The 18,188-nt window shown below is 36.9% G+C and overlaps 1 protein-coding gene across 26 annotated transcripts in view; it reads left to right on the plus strand.

Moving 5' to 3' along the window:
• CADPS2 (calcium dependent secretion activator 2) overlaps positions 1 to 18,188 on the plus strand; it is a 495,227-nt gene that overhangs the window by 315,679 nt on the left and 161,360 nt on the right. For 19 of the 26 annotated variants that reach the window (XM_049714516.1, XM_049714526.1, XM_049714529.1 and 16 more), the window contains exons 10-11: positions 7,737 to 7,845; positions 8,888 to 9,097. In XM_049714516.1, coding sequence (XP_049570473.1) covers positions 7,737 to 7,845; positions 8,888 to 9,097 — 319 coding nt within the window. The remainder of the gene's footprint in view (positions 1 to 7,736; positions 7,846 to 8,887; positions 9,098 to 18,188) is intronic. The other 7 variants (XM_049714518.1, XM_049714537.1, XM_004265503.3 and 4 more) reach the window with 1 other exon arrangement.

Consider the following 18,188-nt stretch of genomic DNA (forward strand, 5'->3'; position numbering starts at 1 on the left):
TTCAGATAGAATACATTTTCAAATGTGGCTTCATAGAATATTTATCGAACTGAAATAAGTTGGATTTCGTGGAGAAATTAAAAGGCAGGGACTATATGCCAGACAGTGTAGGAGCCAGTGAGGCAAAAACAGGGAACAACACACAGAAAATGCAGTTAGAAAGGTAAAGGGGACACGTTTGTCAGGGTCTTGGAAGGGGGAGTAGGGTTTTACTAGATAAAGAAATACATGGAAAGTGGGATTTTAAAGGCGAAGGTGATATTTTCCTGCTCGGCAGTTCAGGTGAAGAAATGCATAGAAGTGGGCGAGTCTTGCCGGAGAGCCTGTCTGGAGTAGCAGATGCAGTGGTTGCTTGTACTCCAGCTAGTAATTACTGGAGATTGTTGCTAACCCTCGCAAGGAAGGCAGACCTCTCTCCCAGCGGGTTCCAGATCGTTCCTGTGGTGACTTGTCAGGAGACTTTCTTTTAGTCAGGTTTTGAAGACTCTCCAAAAGAATGAAATGGAAAACATGAATGATTTGCTTAATAAATATTTCTATTTTGTTAATAATTGATCACAAAATGATGACTTTGGAATAGTCTCTGGTGGCTAATAATTATGTTTTAATTATAAGACAAATTTGAACATATGTTTGGTTTTATATACTATCCATCATAGATTTTTTTTTTCCTGGAATGTGGTGAAAAAGACACGTATAGTCTCTCTCATGCATATAAAACTTAGACCTACTATTCAGAAACTCCATAAAACAAAATTAGAATCAAGAGTTAGCCAAAGGGTTTAAATTGATGGTGTTGGCTAGTCATAAAAATAATGCTAAGAATTATTTTATGGCAAACATCTAGAAATATGATATAATACACATCTTTTTACATACGTAACTGTAAGAAGAAAGGAAAACCTCAGGGACCAAATAGTGAAGCTTGTGAGTTGACATTGTGGCTGTCCTGGGGCTGGGGTATGGGACAAGGGATATTGATGTCGGTCTGTCAGGGGCTAGGGATTTTATTGTTCACTCCAAGAGAAAGAAAACATACCCTGAGGCGTTCTCAAAGTGGGAATTTGGAACAGAGACTTTCTCCTAAAGAACTTAAAAGAGTTAGATTTCAGGGAAATGGTAGACTAGAAAAAGCCTGCCCTCAGGCTGGTAAATTTCTGTTTGGCCTTAGGTTTGGAATGTGGAGTAAAATAGATGCCTGAGAATGTAACTGTTAGCCTTGACTCAGAAAGTTTTGAAGTTCTAATTTATTTCTCCAAATATAAGGGAAACATCCAAGTTAAGAAATTAACGTAAAAAAATACTTCTGGATTGGTGATACATCTGAGGCATTAAAAAAAAATTTTTTTTTTTTAGAGAAATGATCCCTTAACCTAGGCTTTATAAGAGATCTACAGATAAAACTGTGCTGGATGTGAGCTCGTAATTTAAAATTATAGAATAATAAACTATTTGCACCCCCAAGAATTTCAGTAATAGAAATATCACATATATAAACTATAAAATAATTGTATTTAAGGCATTGAAACTTACAAGTGGGTTCAGAAGTATAAGAAAAGAACAAAACAACAGAAAAGAACGTTAACACTATGAAATAATAAACAAGCAGGTTTGGAAGGGGACTATGCACAACTACTAACTAAAAATGTAAAGCAGTCATTGAAATTACACCCTTATTGGACATGTTAAACAGTAGGTTAGACACATCTGAAGAGAAAGTTAGTGATGTAATTAATGATAGCGTATTAGTTATAATCTGAAGAAATAACTCAGAATTCAGCATACAGAAATGCAGAAACATGAAACATGTAAAGAGGTTAAAAGATGTGGAGGAAGGAATCTACAGTTTCAAGATACTTCTGATAGAATTGGAAGAAAAGGCAGTATACAGGAAAAATGGGACAGATTCAACCTTTGAAAAAATACTGAACAAGATTCTAAAATTGATACAAGTCATGCATTATCAGATATAAGAAGTACAACAAATACTAACTACGATAAATATAAAAGTAGAAATTTTGCAGCGCAACTGCAGGACAACAGAGATAAAGAGAACATTTAAGAGAAACCAGAGAGAAAAGGCAGATTAACTACAAGGGAACCACAACTGGATTTCCATCAGACTTTTCAACTTAGATATATAAGCCTTCTGACAATGGGGTAGTATCTTCAAAGTGCTGAAAGATTACTAGCCTAAAATACTATATATAACCAACTAAACCATCATTAATAAGTAAGGGAGAATTAAAGACATTTTAAAAGAAAAAGAAAAACTGACTCAGGTTTTGCTAAAAGGAAGGAAGAAGGAAATTGAACTCAGAATGATGGAGTGTAATTCAAGAAATAATGGTCACAAAAAAAATATGGGTAAAGACAAGGGCGAGGGCCTCCCTAGTGGAGCAGTGGATAAGAATCTGCCTGCCAATGCAGGGGACACAGATTCCTTCCCTGGTCCAGGAAGATCCCACACGCCGCGGAGCAACTAAGCCCGTGTGCCACAACTACTGAGCCCATGTGCCTAGAGCCCGTGCTCCGCAACAAGAGTAGCCCCTGCTCGCCGCAACTAGAGAAAGCCCACAGACAGCAAGGAAGACCCAACGCAGCCAAAATAAATAAATAAAAATTAAAAAAAGAAAAAGACAAGGGCAAATAAATATTGACTAGATAAGATAACATATTTGATAATGAATATTTTCTGACTAAATGTTAATATTAGTATATTAATAATAGTATTAGTACAGTAATATTTAGTATTACTTAATACTTAGTATTAAGTATACTTAGTATACTTAAGTATAATTAAGTATTACCTTATTTATTACTAAAATAAGGTAGAATTAGCATATAATGAGCACTGCTTTGTAAGATGGGAGCTGGTGATAGAAGCAAAGCACTCAGTTTTCTACACTTAGGAGATGAGTTAAAAGCAAAAGAAACAGATATCTGGCCATCATCCCCATTCTAACACAGCTTCTAAAACCCTGAGAGTTTCCTAAGTAATGAGAGTGATAAAGGTGTTATGTTGATGCAGTGACTTTGGGAAGCACCTTAGGCTGGTTGTCAGGAGAAACAACCACAGGATTAGAGGGCTGGAATTTTCAGTCCCACCCACCCTGACCTCTGGGGCAGGGAGAGGGGTTGGTGGTTGAATAAATCTCCAGTGATCAGTGATTTAATCAATCATGTCGATGTAATGAAGCTTCAAAAACCCAAAAGGAGGGCGTTCAAGAGAGCTTCCAGGTTGGTGAACACATGGAGATCTGGGGAGAATGGAGTGCTGAGAGAGAGCATGGACACTCCTCACTGTTTCTCCATACCTCGCCCCATGCATCTCTTCTATCTGGCATTTCCTGAGTTATATTCTTTTATAATAAGCCTGTGATCTAGTAAGTAAATGGGTTTCTTGAGTTTTATCAGTCTCTCTAGCAAATTAATTGAACCCGAGGGGGTGTGTGGGGCAATACTGGGAACCTCTGATCTATAGCCATTTGGTCAGAGGTACAGGTAACAACTTGGACTTGCAACTGGCCTCTGAAGCACAGGAGGGGGTCATGGGAACCTCCAGTCTGTAACCGGTTGACCAGAGCACAGGTAAACAACCTAGGCTTGCAACTGGCATCTCAAGTAGCGGGAGTGGGAGGGCAAGCTTTTCAGACTGAACCCTTCACCTGTGGAATCTGATGCTATCTCCTGGCAGATAGTATCACAATTGAGTTAAGTTGTAGGAAAACCAGCTGCTGTCCAGAGCATTGTTTGGTGGTGGTATAGAAACCACCCCTCACCCTCTCCCCACACACAGGTTGGAGCTAGGTCCAGGAACCTACAAGAACTTACATGTAAAATAAAAGTTTTAAAGCATGAGTGGAAATAATAAACACAAAATTCAGCATAATGATTACCTGTGGGGAGAGAGAAAAGGAAATGGGTTTGAGTAGGTGTAATATGTAGGCATTAACTTTTTCTGTCCGGAGGAGCCGGGGTCGGGGGTGGGGGCTTAAAGCATATATATATATATATATATATATATATATATATATATGTATATATATATATATACAAGAAGTTATGATTGAACAAAGCTGAATGGGGGGTATATACATGTTAATATATTATCATGTTTTTTACGCTTGAAATATTTCATAATATTTTTAAGCTAACACTATGTTAAATCACTTTATGGAAGAATGGTGGGATTTTGGACTAAGTTAAGTAAGAGAGTGAGTTGCTTTTCAGAATAAATAATGGAAGTATAATGTTACAGTTTACCACTTACCAACACCCCCTAAAGAAACACCCACAGTCATACCTTTTTACACAAAGAAACTGAAGCTCCGATGGGAGCCAGTGGGTTTCATCTGTAAGCCTTAGGCATGTGCAGGTGAGAAAGTGAATTCATTGGCCATCTATAAGATACGGAAAGCAAAAAGAAAAGGAAGTCTAAGAGTAGTAAGAACTGCAAGTGTCTCAAGTTATTGGACTCGCTGTTCCCAAAAAAGCTTTGGTTTTTTTCCCAAAATAGAAAAAGTCTCATTATAAAGTAATTAATATTCTTAAAAAAAAACTTTAAACACTGAAAAAAGTAACTTTAAATGACCTATAATTGTACTATCTAATAATAATCACTATTTATAGTTTCAGTATACATCCTTCTATTCATATGTATATAGAGTGTTTACCCAAAAAAGCACACTCTACATTTTTAAAATCCGCTCTTCATGTTATCTTAGAAATAGTTTCATGTCCAGAAAAAAAAAAAAACCGTCATATTTCTTTCAGTGGCTGTATGGCATTATACTCCTGTGTGGTTATACCATAATGTATTTAATCAAACCACTGTTGGTTTTTCCAGTTTTTTCTCATATGCAATGCTGCCGTGAACACACTGCACATGCATCTTTGAGTATTTGTCCATTTGTTTCCTTGGGTAAGTTCCTGGAAGGAAATTAGCTGGATCAAGTGTTCATAATCCATCATAAGTCTTTTGGTATCAGTCAGGGTTCTCCAGAAAGGCCAGCAGGCTAGAAACTCAGGCAGGAGTCAATGCTGCAGTCTTGAGGCAGAATTTCCTCTTCTCCAAGTAACCTCAGTTTTTGCTCTTATCTACAAATCACCCCACATTGATATTAGTTCTTTGTTGAATATATACTTTGCATACACCTTTTTACTTTCTTCAGGGTATCCTTTAATGAGGAGACGTTCTTAATTTTAGTGTTAGTTCATGTAATCTATTTTTTTCCTTTCTTAATTAGTTCCTTTTTCAGTCCTCTTTAAGTAATCTTCATCTACTGAAAGGTGTGCTTATGTTTCCTTAGTTTTAATTTCTGTTCAAAAGTGGGAAAGGGAACTCTCATTAAGCAAAGTGTCTTCCCTGGAAACCTGTGTTGTAGGAAATTTTGCAATTAGGTATCAATCCACCAGACATCTTTTTCTCCTGCTCGGAGCAGCACCTCCCCCCCACTGCTTTGGGGGAACTTCTAAGAGCCTGCCCACTGTAGCATTCAGTAGTCTTTGCCACAGACCCAGACTGGGCTAACAGTGGTACTTTTGCCCCTTGGCCACAGTGAATGGTCCACATACGGCCTTACACCTAAGCTGAGGCAATCAGAGGTGGCTGCGGAGCTGTTGGCAGCTATGGTTCTAGCCCGGTGAGACTTCAGGGTAAGAACATGAAGCCAGTTCCTCAAGAGAAGCAAAGCAGAGAGACAGCAGACCTTGGCCATGTTGAGTCCCTGGCTGCCTAAAACCTTAACTCCACCCTGGACCTTCCTGTGGGGTTGGCTATGTGGCCCAATAAATTTCCAACACTTATTAAGATCTTTCTTACTTTGGTTAAGTCTTGAAATATGTGTGCTTGAAAATGTGGTTCCATGATTGTATGTTTGAGAATGCTCATAATATGTCTCATTCTTGGAGATTCACAATGTGTACTAGCATATTAAAGGCCGTAAAGAACCTGCAGTAAAAGAAGCCTGTTTGTCTTTATTTAACCTGATGATTCCCCAACTTTTTTTTAATTGAAGTGTAGTTGATGTACAATATTATGTAAGTTACAGGTGTACAATATAGTGATTTACAGTTTTTAAAGGTTATACTCCATTTATAGTTATTATAAAATATTGACTATCTTCCTGTGTTATACAATATAACCTTGTAGCTTATTTTATGCATAGTAGTTTGTACCTCTTAATCCCCTCCCCCTCCCCCCTTCTCTCTCCTCACTGGTAACCACTAGTTTGTTCTCTGTATCTGTGAGACGGCTGCTTTTTTTGTTATATTCATTAGTTTGTTGTATTTTTTAGATTCCACCTGTAAATTGTATCATACAGTGTTTGTCTTTCTCTGCCTTATTTCACTTAGCATAATGCCCTCCAAGTCCATCCATATTGCTGCAAATGGCCAATTTTCATTCTTTTTTATGGCTGAGTAGTATTCTATTGTGTATATAAACCACATCTTCTTTGTCTGTTCATCTCTTTCTGGACACTTAGTTTGCTTCCATACCTTGACAATTGTGAATAATGCTGCTAGGAGCATTGGGGTGCATGTATCTTTTTGAATTAGTGGGTTTTTGTGTGTGGGGTTTTTTTTTTTCGGATGTATACCCAGGAGTAGAATTGCTGGGTCATATGGTTGTTCTATTTTTAGTTTTTTGAGGAACCTCCATACTGTTCTCCACAGCGGCTGCACCAATTTACATTCCCACCACCAGTGCACAAGGGTTCCGTTTTCTCCGCATCCTCTCCAACATTTTTGTTTGTGGTCTTTTTGAAGATAGCCATTCTGACAGGTGTGAAGTGATACCTCACTGAGGTTTTGATTTGCACTTCCCTAATGATTAACGATGTTGAGCATCTTGTCACGTGCCTGTTGGCTCTCTGCATGTCCTCTTTGGAAAAATGTCTATTCAAGTGTTCTCCCCACTTTTTTAATCAGGCGGTTTGGTTTTCTTGATATGGAGTTGTATGAGCTGTTTTTATGTTGGATATTAATCCCTTATCGGTCATATCATTTGCAAATATTTTCTCCTATTCAGTAGGTTGTCTTTTCATTTTGTAGATGGTTTCCTTTGCTGTGCAAAAGCTTATGTTTAATTAAGGCCCATTTGTTTATTTTTGCTTTTATTTCCTTTGCTTTAGGAAACAGATCAAAAAAAATATCGCTGCAGTTTATGTCAGAGTGTTCTGCTTATGTCTCCCTCTAGAAGTTTTATGGTCCCAAACTTATTTTTAACACAACTATTTTTTTTATGGCTCTTCTGTTAATAAATAGCTCATGGAATCTTGGCCAGCAGGTCATCAAACTGGGAAATGCTGGGTCATAGGCATGAAAGGCCTAACTGCAAGTTGATAAATGAAAGGTGCTTAATCTCTGAGCAAGGTTTAAAAAATGTGAACATTTAATAATTTATATGCAAATCATATGTTTGGGGGTTTTTTTGGTCAAAGAGTCTTCTGATAAAGAAAAAACTAGAAGATAAATTTAATGTAGGGGCTTCCCTGGTGGCACAGTGGTTGAGAGTCCGCCTGCCGATGCAGGGGATACGGGTTCGTGCCCCGGTCCGGGAAGATCGCACACGCCGCGGAGAGGCTGGGCCCGTGAGCCATGGCCGCTGAGCCTGCGCGTCCGGAGCCTGTGCTCCGCAACGGGAGAGGCCACAGCAGTGAGAGGCCCGCATGCCGCAAAAAAAAAAAAAAAAAATTAATGTAACCAATATGTAAACTTTTTTTCTCATGCAGGTTAGCCAATACACCTTTGCTATGTGCAGTTATAGAGAAAAAAAGTCTGAACCACAAGAATTAATGCAGCTTGAAGGATACACTGTGGATTACACAGATCCCCACCCAGGTAATTCTTAGTTGAATCACTTTCCCTGCCTCTCATGTATTCATGAAATTGTCATAAATATCCTGTGTCTACTCTCCATTTCAAACTCCATTCAGTGAATGGTACATATTCCATTTATATACCTAGACAAGATTTGATAGGATTTGAATTATATCTTTATGAGGCTACTTAGTTTTAGCCATAACTCATTATCTCTGTTATCTCAGTACAAGGATGAAATATGTGAAAGTTACTGTAACGGGGAAATTATATGAGAAATATCAGCAGTGCTTTCAGAAACTTCTTTACTGAAAAGCAAAAGGTACAAGAGACAGAAACAGGGAAAGAAATAGCTAATGAATAACTGTATATTATATACTACTAATTTTCTCCCCAGCATCACATTCTTGTACTTCTCTCCCTCCCTCCTAATATATTAATGCTGTGTATAGTACTGGACACTCAGTGCTTGAGATGAGTGAGTGAATGAATAAGTGAATGAATGAATGAATGAATATATGGAGATTAATGAAATTAATAAAGTGAGGTTAAGAAATATAGAGATACTAATGAATAGATTAAGAAATTATTATAGATTAAAAATAGAAGTCAGTGATCACATTCACCGATCGATCACTTAAAATGCAAAATATCTTCTCTGTGAAAGAATTTTGCAAAAGTAAAATTCCATGCAACGTAAGTATCATTTTTGTCTTGCCTGTATTTTTTTTACTGCTAAACTGGTCATATATATCTCCTGCATATAGAATGAGGAATGTGCCGGCAGATAATGACTTTCTTCTCCGACATGGAATATCAGACTTTGCTATGCATTCCTTTGGGGTAGGTTTGTATGTCTTGCAGAATGCTGCTTTGTTACGAACGGTTCCCTAAGCTAATTTTAATTTCCAAAGTGATATAGAAGTGTATAGCGTCGCCTTATTGTTTTCCTTCAATTCTTGGATTCTGGATTTGATCCTCAACTGAAAATGATTCAAGGCATTGAGCTCAAAATCTGCCAATTGTGTACATTTTAAACAATGTCTTTGTTTTTCCTCCACAGGCCTTCAGGGTGGTCAGATGTTCTTCAATGCTGTTAAAGAAGGAGACACTGTAATATTTGCAAGTGAGGATGAACAGGATAGAATATTGTGGGTTCAGGCCATGTATAGGGCCACAGGTCAATCGTACAAACCCATTCCTGCAGTTCAGGCCCAGAAGCTGAATCCTAAAGGAGGAACTCTCCATGCAGATGCTCAACTTTGTAAGTTTGGTTGAAAAATAATTTGATTATCAATTAATAACCTTAATAAGATATAAAATTGCCTGAGTCAAATTTGTTCAGTATTATAGTTTACATCATTAACTGATTCCTAATTGAATAAGAATAGTTCATTTTAGTAGTCATAGAATCAGTTATCTAATTTTTCAGACAAACCTGGAATAAATGGTGCCTATGATTTCCAGTCGTGAATTTGCCAAGCACTGGGATGTCTCTGGGAATCTCAAGAGCATAAAAGAAAATTGATTTTAACTTACTGTAATTTTAACTTAACGTGTTCTATTGAAATGGGAAAAGTATTGCAAAATCAAACTGGCATTAAGATTCCAGAATACCAAAATGATGGACCATAACTTTCTAGAGTTGTTCCTAACAAACCAAAAGGATAATAGGCCTACTTTCTGTTGTAGGTCGGAAAAAAAAAGTCATCAAGGCAACTTTCTTTTTCTAGATACCTTTATATTCATGCCATTTTCTCGATGCTAATGTAAATCATTAAGAACTAAATTTTTCATTTTAATTTACAAGTAATTAATAACAAATTATGTAATAATGATAGAAACATTTTCAAATGTAGCTTTAATAATCATTAAACCAAATGTTTTCACTTGTTATACTCCTTTTTAAAACTTCTCTGGTTCCTTCTGTCATATAATAAATCAGTTTGTCTTTAACTGTAAGCTCAAATTGGAACTTTTCATTCAACACCCTTCTACTCTCAAGATTCTTCTCCAGGGAGCAGCATTTTGACATTCATTATTTTCTTCTCTCTTTAGTTTCTTCTCTCTTCTCATACTTTTCCTGCAGCACATAACTATTTTCTGTTCTTTTTTAGACACCCGATAGTATTACATTTAGACATCTTAAACAAAGGTACTTTAGGCCAAATAAAGATGGAATATGAGCTCAACTCCAGATTCCTGCCTGCTTTAGGCTTCGAAGTGTACACCTTTAAACTTATCCCGATCCATCTTCAAGTGATGCTGGTGCTTCATACGTAGTATATGCATCTCACAATTGTATACGTCCATATCTCCCTTCCTGGCCCCTGCACACTTCTGGTCATACATCTTACTTCTACAAATGTTGTAAACCCCACAATACGTTGATATTATTATTATGCCTTAAACAGTCAATTACCTTTTAAAGAAATTTAAATAATAAGAGAAAATGTTGTATACTCAACCGTGTAGCTACCATTCCTAGCAATCTGTATTCTCTTATAGAGATAGTTCACTTCTGAAAGGACTTCCTTTGACTTTTCTGTAGTGCTTTCAGCTTTTTTCTATATGAAAATGTCATTATTTTACCTTCACTTGGAAAGATGCTTCTTTTCAGTACTTTAAAGACTTTGCTCCACTCTCTGCTAACTTGCTTTTTTTTCTCCTGATGAGAAATGTGCTATCATTTTTGTTTCTTCCTCTGTATATAATGTGGTTTTTTTCTCAAGCTGCTTTAAAGATTTTCTCTTAATCACTGGTTTTGAGCAATTTGATTATAATGTGCCTTGGTGTAGGTTTTTTTTTTTTTTTCGGTACGCGGGCCTCTCCCTGTTGTGGCCTCTCCCGTTGCGGAGCACAGGCTCCGGACGCGCAGGCTCAGCGGCCATGGCTCACGGGCCCAGCCACTCCACGGCATGTAGGATCTTCCCGGACCGGGGCACGAACCCGTGCCGCCTGACTCTCAACTGCTGCGCCACAAGGGAAGCCCAGCCTTGGTGTGGTTTTGGTTAATTGTCTCCAGTTCTGGACCAAGACTATTCTTAAAGACCCCAACTGCTGACCAGTGAACTTTGAGGTTTTATTTCCTGGCTGTTGGGAACAAGCACTGCTCCAGGCTCTGTGTGATGCTCCAGGCTCTGTGAATCTGGGGCATTGGCCCGTCTAATCCTTTAGGGTGGTTCTTTCCCCATCCTCGTATTGTTGCCTCCCTTGCGTGAGGTGGTCAGTATTCATTTGAATACGAAACGGGGCAGCGAGAGGGAACAGTAGTCTTTCCTGCGAACTCCAGCAGCCTTGGCCTTCCGGAACTGTCAACTCCATCTTTTCAACTCAGGGAGACCACTGGCTCTCCCTGGGTTCTCCTTCCCTGAGCCACAGCTTTGAAAGTTTCTCCTGGCATTAACCTGGGGCAACTAAAAGGCTCATCTCATTTGTTTCCCCACCTCTTAGGAATCACTCTCCTATGTTGCACGATGTCCAAAATTTTGAGAACATTTTAAAAAATATTTTTACATGAATTTTTAGTGGTTTCAGGTAGGAAGTTTAATCTGTTGTTCATGACACTGTCTTAATCAGAAGCAGAGTGATTGTTTTCTTCGTTAGAGCAGTGTTTCTCAATCTCAGCAAGAGTATCCTTTTGGGCCAGATAATTCTTTGTTTCAGGGGTTGCGGGGAGGGCTGTCCTGTGTATTATAGGATGTTTACCATCATCCCTGTCTCCTACCCACTAGCTGCCTGTAGCACCTGATCGCACTGCCCCCCCACCAGGTCTAACGACCAAAAATATCTCTAGACATTGTCAAATGTTCTAGGGGACAGGGGAAAAGGTGGAGAAGGTTTACCCCCATTTGAGAACTGCCGAGTTCGGGTGACTTGAAAATTATTTTTGTGAAAATGTTTCCCTCATTCACTTGTGTTCCAGTATTTTTTCTTTACATCTTGTGTGCAAGGAATACCCAAGGATTGTGCTGGTATCATAAAGGATATCAACCATCTTACACACAATGGCAAGAAAAGTGGACAGGAACCACTGGTCTAGAACATTGATATCATGACTACATGATACAGAACTACTGAGTAAAGGATCTAATAATCAGTTTATTCAGATAGCCGTATAATTTCTTTCTAGCAAAACCTTTCTATTAGATAACAATGTGTTGTCAAGGCAGTGTTGATCAGGCTAAGTGGAACTGAATTTTCTAGCCCCTTGATAAAATTGTTTTAAAAAAGCTAAATTTGTTCTAAAAAGCCAAACTGTTCCAGTCGCGTTAAGAGCTTTCTTGTATTCCAGGCTCTTAGTAAAGTTTTCTGTCAGAGCAGACCATGCTGTTTTACCTTTCTTGAAAAAAGAAAAAAGAAAAAAGAAAAAAAAAAGAGAGAAAGAAAGAAAAGGAAAGAAGAAAGAAAAATCTGTTTCTATCTCATCCAAATGAGCTACTGACCATGACCTTCATCACAGATGCGACTTGACTGCCCCAGAGAGTAGTTTTCCCTTTAGTATTTTCCTCCCTTCCTTGGCTTCTGTATTATTTATTTTTCTCTTTCTTGATCATCTCTCGGAAGAACAACTTTTAGAGTCATTAGTGGAAACTGAGAAAATAACATGAAATTAAAATGACTCGAAATAAACGTTTCTAAACATTTATTTAAATGTTTAAATATGTTTTTCATTTCTTTGCTGACCTATATAGCTGGTAAGGGTAAGTATTTTTATGATATTTTTTGCTTCACTATATTAAATTTTTTGTAATGATGGGATTTTTTGTAACATCTTTATTAGAGTATAACTGCTTTACAAAGTTGTGTTAGTTTCTGCTGTATAACAAAGTGAATCAGCTAGATGTATACATATATCCCCATATCCCCTCCCTCTTGCGTCTCCCTCCCACCCTCCCTATCCCACCCCTCTAGGTGGTCACAAAGCACCGAGCTGATCTCCCTGTGCTATGCGGCTGCTTCCCACTAGCTATCTATTTTACGTTTGGTAGTGTATATATGTCCATACCACTCTCTCACTTCATCCCAGCTTACCCTTCCCCCTCCCTGTGGCCTCAAGTCCATTCTCTATGTCTGTGTTTTTATTCCTGTCCTGCCCCTAGGTTCATCAAAACCTTTTTTTTTTTTAGATTCCATATATATGTGCTAGCATACAGCATTTGTTTTTCTCTTTCTGACTTACTTCACTCTGTATGACAGACTCTAGGTCCATCCACCTCACTACAAATAACTCAGTTTCGTTGTTTTTTATGGCTGAGGAATATTCCATTGTATATATGTGCCACATCTTCTTTATCCACTCATCTGTCAATGGACACTTAGGTTGCTGCCATGTCCTGGCTATTGTAAATAGAGCTGCAATGAACAGTGTGGTACATGACTCTTTTTGAATTAAGGTTTTCTCAGGGTATATGCCCAGTAGTGGGATTGCTGGGTCGTATGGTAGTTCTACTTTTTCAGGAACCTCCATACCGTTCTCCATAGTGGCTGTATCAATTTACATTCCCATCAACAGTGCAAAAGGTTTCCCTTTTCTCCACACCCTCTCCAGCATTTATTGTTTGTAGATTTTTTGATGATGGCCATTCTGACCAGTGTGAGGTGATACCTCATTGTAGTTTTGCTTTGCATTTCTCTGATGATTAGTGATATTGAGCATCCTTTCATGTGTTTGTTTGCAATCTGTATCTCTTCTTTGGAGAAATGTCTATTTAGGTCTTCTGTCCATTTTTGGATTGGGTTGTTTGTATATTTTGGAGATTAATCCTTTGTCAGTTGCTTCATTTGCAAATATTTTCCTCCATTTGGAGAGTTGTCTTTTCATCTTGTTTATGGTTTCCTTTGCTGTGCAAAAGCTTTTAAGTTTCATTAGGTCCCATTTGCTTATTTTTATTTCCATTTCTCTAGGAGGTGGGTCAAAAAGAATCTTGCTATGATTTATGTCGTAGAGTGTTCTGCCTATGTTTTCCTCTAAGAGTTTTATAGTGTCTGGCCTTACATTTACATCTTTAATCCATTTTGAGTTTATTTTTTTATATGGTGTTAAAGAGTGTTCTAATTTCATTCTTTTACATGTAGCTGTCCAGTTTTCCCAGCACCACTTATTGAAGAGGCTGTCTTTTCTCCATTGTTGCCTCCTTTATCAAAGATAAGATGACCAGTTGTGTGTGGGTTTATCTCTGGGCTTTCTATCCTGTTCCATTGAGCTATATTTCTGTTTTTGTGCCAGTACCATACTGTCTTGATGACTGTAGCTTTGTAGTATAGTCTGAAGTCAGGGAGCCTGATTCCTCCAGCTCCATTTTTCTTACTCAAGATTGCTTTGGCTATTCGGGGTCTTTTGTGTTTCCATACAAATTGTGAAATTTTTTCTTCTAGTTATGTGAAAAATGCCATTGGTAGTTTGATAGGGATTGCATTGACTCTGTAGATTGCTTTGGGTAGTATAGTCATTTTCACAGTGTCGATTCTTCCAATCCAATAGCATGGTGTATCTCTCCATCTGTTTGTATTGTCTTTAATTTCTTTCATCAGTGTCTTATAGTTTTCTGCATACAGGTCTTTTGTCTCCTTAAGTAGGTTTATTCCTAGGTTTACTCCTTAGGTAGGAATAAACCTAGGTTTATTCCTAGTTTTATTCTTTTTGCTGCAGTGGTAAATGGGAGTTTCTCCTTAATTTCTCTTTCAGATTTTTCATCATTAGTATATAGGAATGGAAGATATTTCTGTTCAGGAATTTTGTATCCCACTACTTTACCATATTCATTGATTAGCTCTACTAGTTTTCTGGTAGCATCTTTAGGATTCTTTATGTATAGTATCATGTCATCTGCAAACAGTGACAGTTTTACTTCTTCTTTTCTGATTTGGATTCCTTTTATTTATTTTTCTTCTCTGATTGCTGTGGCTAAAACTTCCAAAACTATGTTGAATAATAGTGGTGAGAGTGGGCATCCTTGTCTTGTTCGTGATTTTAGAGGAAATGGTTTCAGGTTTTCACCATTGAGTATGATGTTGGCTGTGGATTTGTCATATAATGATAAGATTTTTTAAAGTAATATCATGATCTTGTTTATGGGATCATGATACTGCTTTCTAGGCAAACCTGGAATATTTACATTAACTTTACCATTTATGAAACAGAAATGTTTATTTTTGCCACAACAGGAAAGTAGAAACAAACTAATATCTATCATTCATGTGGGCATAAAGGAAACGGCTATGAAGGTGTTAACAACAGCATGCAAAAAATTCTCTGTAATGTTTAGTGGAAAAATGCTAAATTATATATGTGATGCTCTTTTCACTCTATTAAAAAAGATTTTTAAATATATGTAGAATGATACCTAAAATATTTACATTGGATGCGTTTAATTGGAGGGATTGGTTGCTAATTCATTGCCTCTCTTGCCTGAATTTCTACAATCTATGTTATAACTTTAAAAAGAAAAGCTCATTTTTAAATCCAAGCATACCAAATGGTTAGGGATAGTCAGATCAAAATAATAAATTTATGAAATCTAACTTATTAGGATACAACCTTATTATCTTTTAAAAAGTATATATAATGGTGTGTATTTATAGATTTATCCAGTAAGTGTATCTATTCTACATCCATATTTCTTTGACTTTCAAGGTCTACAGAAATTCTAAGGAAAAGGGTAAATTGGAGTGTGGTTGGGGGAGTACTGTTGAGTTTTTCTGCTTCCGTCTGCCTCTTGCCAGATAGATGACGTTGTTTAAACTGTCCTTCTTTGCTGTCCCCAAACAAAATACTGTGCAAGCACCTTTTTCTTTTTTACATTTTCCTCTCACACATATAATGTGTATGTTACATAATACAATACAACACAGTACTAGTTGACTTTCAATAATAAGTCAATGTCAAAAATGAACCAGAGTACTTACCTTCTTTTCAATTTTAGCCAAACTTTTAAAAAATTCTTAAATCAGACTGTAAACTTATTTAACTTTATAAGTTAATTCTCCTGATTGATCTAATAAGTTAAATTTCACCCTTCATCAGTAAAGTATATCCTACTTTATATTGAATATATTATTTCAAATAAATGTTGAATATCTGTGTACTTTGCCTATGATTATAGGTCTGTATGTATTGATTAAGATTGTCATCATATATAAGTATTATTTATTTGTTATTTGCTGCAGAAAGTAAGATGTGTAAATCCATACATTCATTTTTAATCAATTAACGAAAACAAGCTAAGAAATTATTTGGGTCAATAATAGAGGCATGAACAGACCCCTCATGAATATATCTACCAACCTTTATTGTTAGGTCTTCAGCGTAAACCATATGTATGTGAACATACCAACAAGATAATCTACATAAAATTTTAAAACATTTAAACTTTTCCTATTGAAGTCTATATGGGTGCTCTAAAAAGAGAAGTGGTACTTCTCTGTGCCACTTTTAACTTGCTGTAAATTTTCAAGCTCAGTGAGAGTTGGTGCTAAAAGGAAATTCTAATTGGGGTGGGTAGTGGTAAATGCAGCTACAGGCAAACTCCTGAACATAGGATAATTTTAAAACAAGTTATTGTATTTCAAAGGTTCATTTGCTGCTTAGTTGAGCTCAAGGTTTTGCAGAGAAGACAGGCTCTTAGCTAGCAGCACCGTCTTCTTAGTCCTTTTGGTACTGGAGTCCCAGGCCTGGGACCAAGCACCTGAGTGGTCTCAGAAGGCTGATAAATGACCTCCTCTTCTACGGTGCCGTCCTGTTCTTGCCCCTTCCTCCAACTCTCTTTTTCTTCCCCTTTCCCTTTTATATCCCTAATCTCTCACACCACCAGGAACAGCAATAAAAAAAAGAAAGAAAGAAAGAAAGGAAGGGGAGGGAAGGGAAGGGAAGGAAAGAAAAGGAAAGGTAAGGAAAGAAAAGAAAAAGAAAAACATGTAGCATCCTTAGAATTAGTTGCAAAGGAAAGAGAAACATTTCAGTTAATTTTTACCCTTCTCACATTCTGATTTCTGACTTAGGTACCCTTCCTGGGATTTGGGTTCCTGAGCACATAGGAGCTGGCTGTGGTCAATGCCCACCAAATAGCCCTCCCACCACAGTGGGACCTGCCAGCTTGCTAGTAGACCTCACATGGTTTTCTATGCTAGCTATTTTCAAGTCGTTGTTAACTGTTTAAATTGATACTGTGAACCTGCTAATTATTCTTTTCTCTTGACTTCCAATAGCTATTACCCTAATGAAAAACTTAAATTTTCAGGTCCCATTTGAATAAAGCCTCTATAATTTCTTAAATCTATAGCCAATAGTAATCCTTCTCAATTTGGGTTTTATTCCACCCACTTTTACCACACCTGGTGAGAGTACTACCTAAAGACGCTGGAGCATGTATCCAACTGTTACCATAGAAACTCTCCACCAGTACCCTCATTTATCATGTCCAACATCTGTACTTAGTCCGCAGGTTAATCATCACAATATATGACAGTTTTACAGTACATTGTTTTAGCTCTTATCTTGTTGGCTTCTTTCGATGATTTCCTTATATTGTTTCAGAAGACAAACTGAACTGAGCTGAGTTGTCATTGAACATTTGATTAGTGCCATGAATAATTTTCCGTTTAAGACTCATCACCATAATTCTGTGTTATGGTGAACATGAATTGAAGATGATCGAGTGTAACTCAGTTTTAAAGCAAGTCTCCAAGCCTTGGATTTGGTTATGTAATTGATTGAAAGCATGTTTTCCATTTGACCCAGATGATAACTCTGTGTTACCCTCACAGTTAATAAAGACATGTTATGCTAAGAGAAAACTTTATGAAAATATTCTTTTATAAAAATAAGACACTAGCTATTTTAATGATAATTATTTTCCTATTTTACTTTAGTTCATGAGAGGATTTTAAAATGAAAGGTTTCCCACACAGGGAAACCTTTCTAATTTATTGTCTTTCTAATTTATTTTTATTCATAAATTCATGGAAACTAATGGTAAAATAGTGCATGGTGAAGTTTATTTACATAAAATATTTTGAATTGTGCTGATCAGATGGCATAGAAAGTACATTTCACTATCATAGAATTTACAGCCCTGAAGAGATTGTAGGTTGTTGTTGCTGTTTTTAATAAAAATTTTAGTAGGTTTGTTTGCCTGTATGTTTTTTCACCGTCAATGTACATTCTATGTTTGTGACTTAAATTGCTATCATAAATATTATTTTTATCAGTAATACTGTTTGCTAGAAAAGTACTTTCCTTTTATGTGTGTGATTTGGAAAGGTTTCTCACATTAAATAATATATGGTTTTGAGTTATATTTCATAAGGAAGATAATTCATAAAATACCTTTATTTTTGAAAATATGGTTTAATTATGGGAATGA

Source organism: Orcinus orca, chromosome 9, assembly GCF_937001465.1.
Source record: "Orcinus orca chromosome 9, mOrcOrc1.1, whole genome shotgun sequence".
Taxonomy (NCBI): Eukaryota; Metazoa; Chordata; class Mammalia; order Artiodactyla; family Delphinidae; genus Orcinus; species Orcinus orca.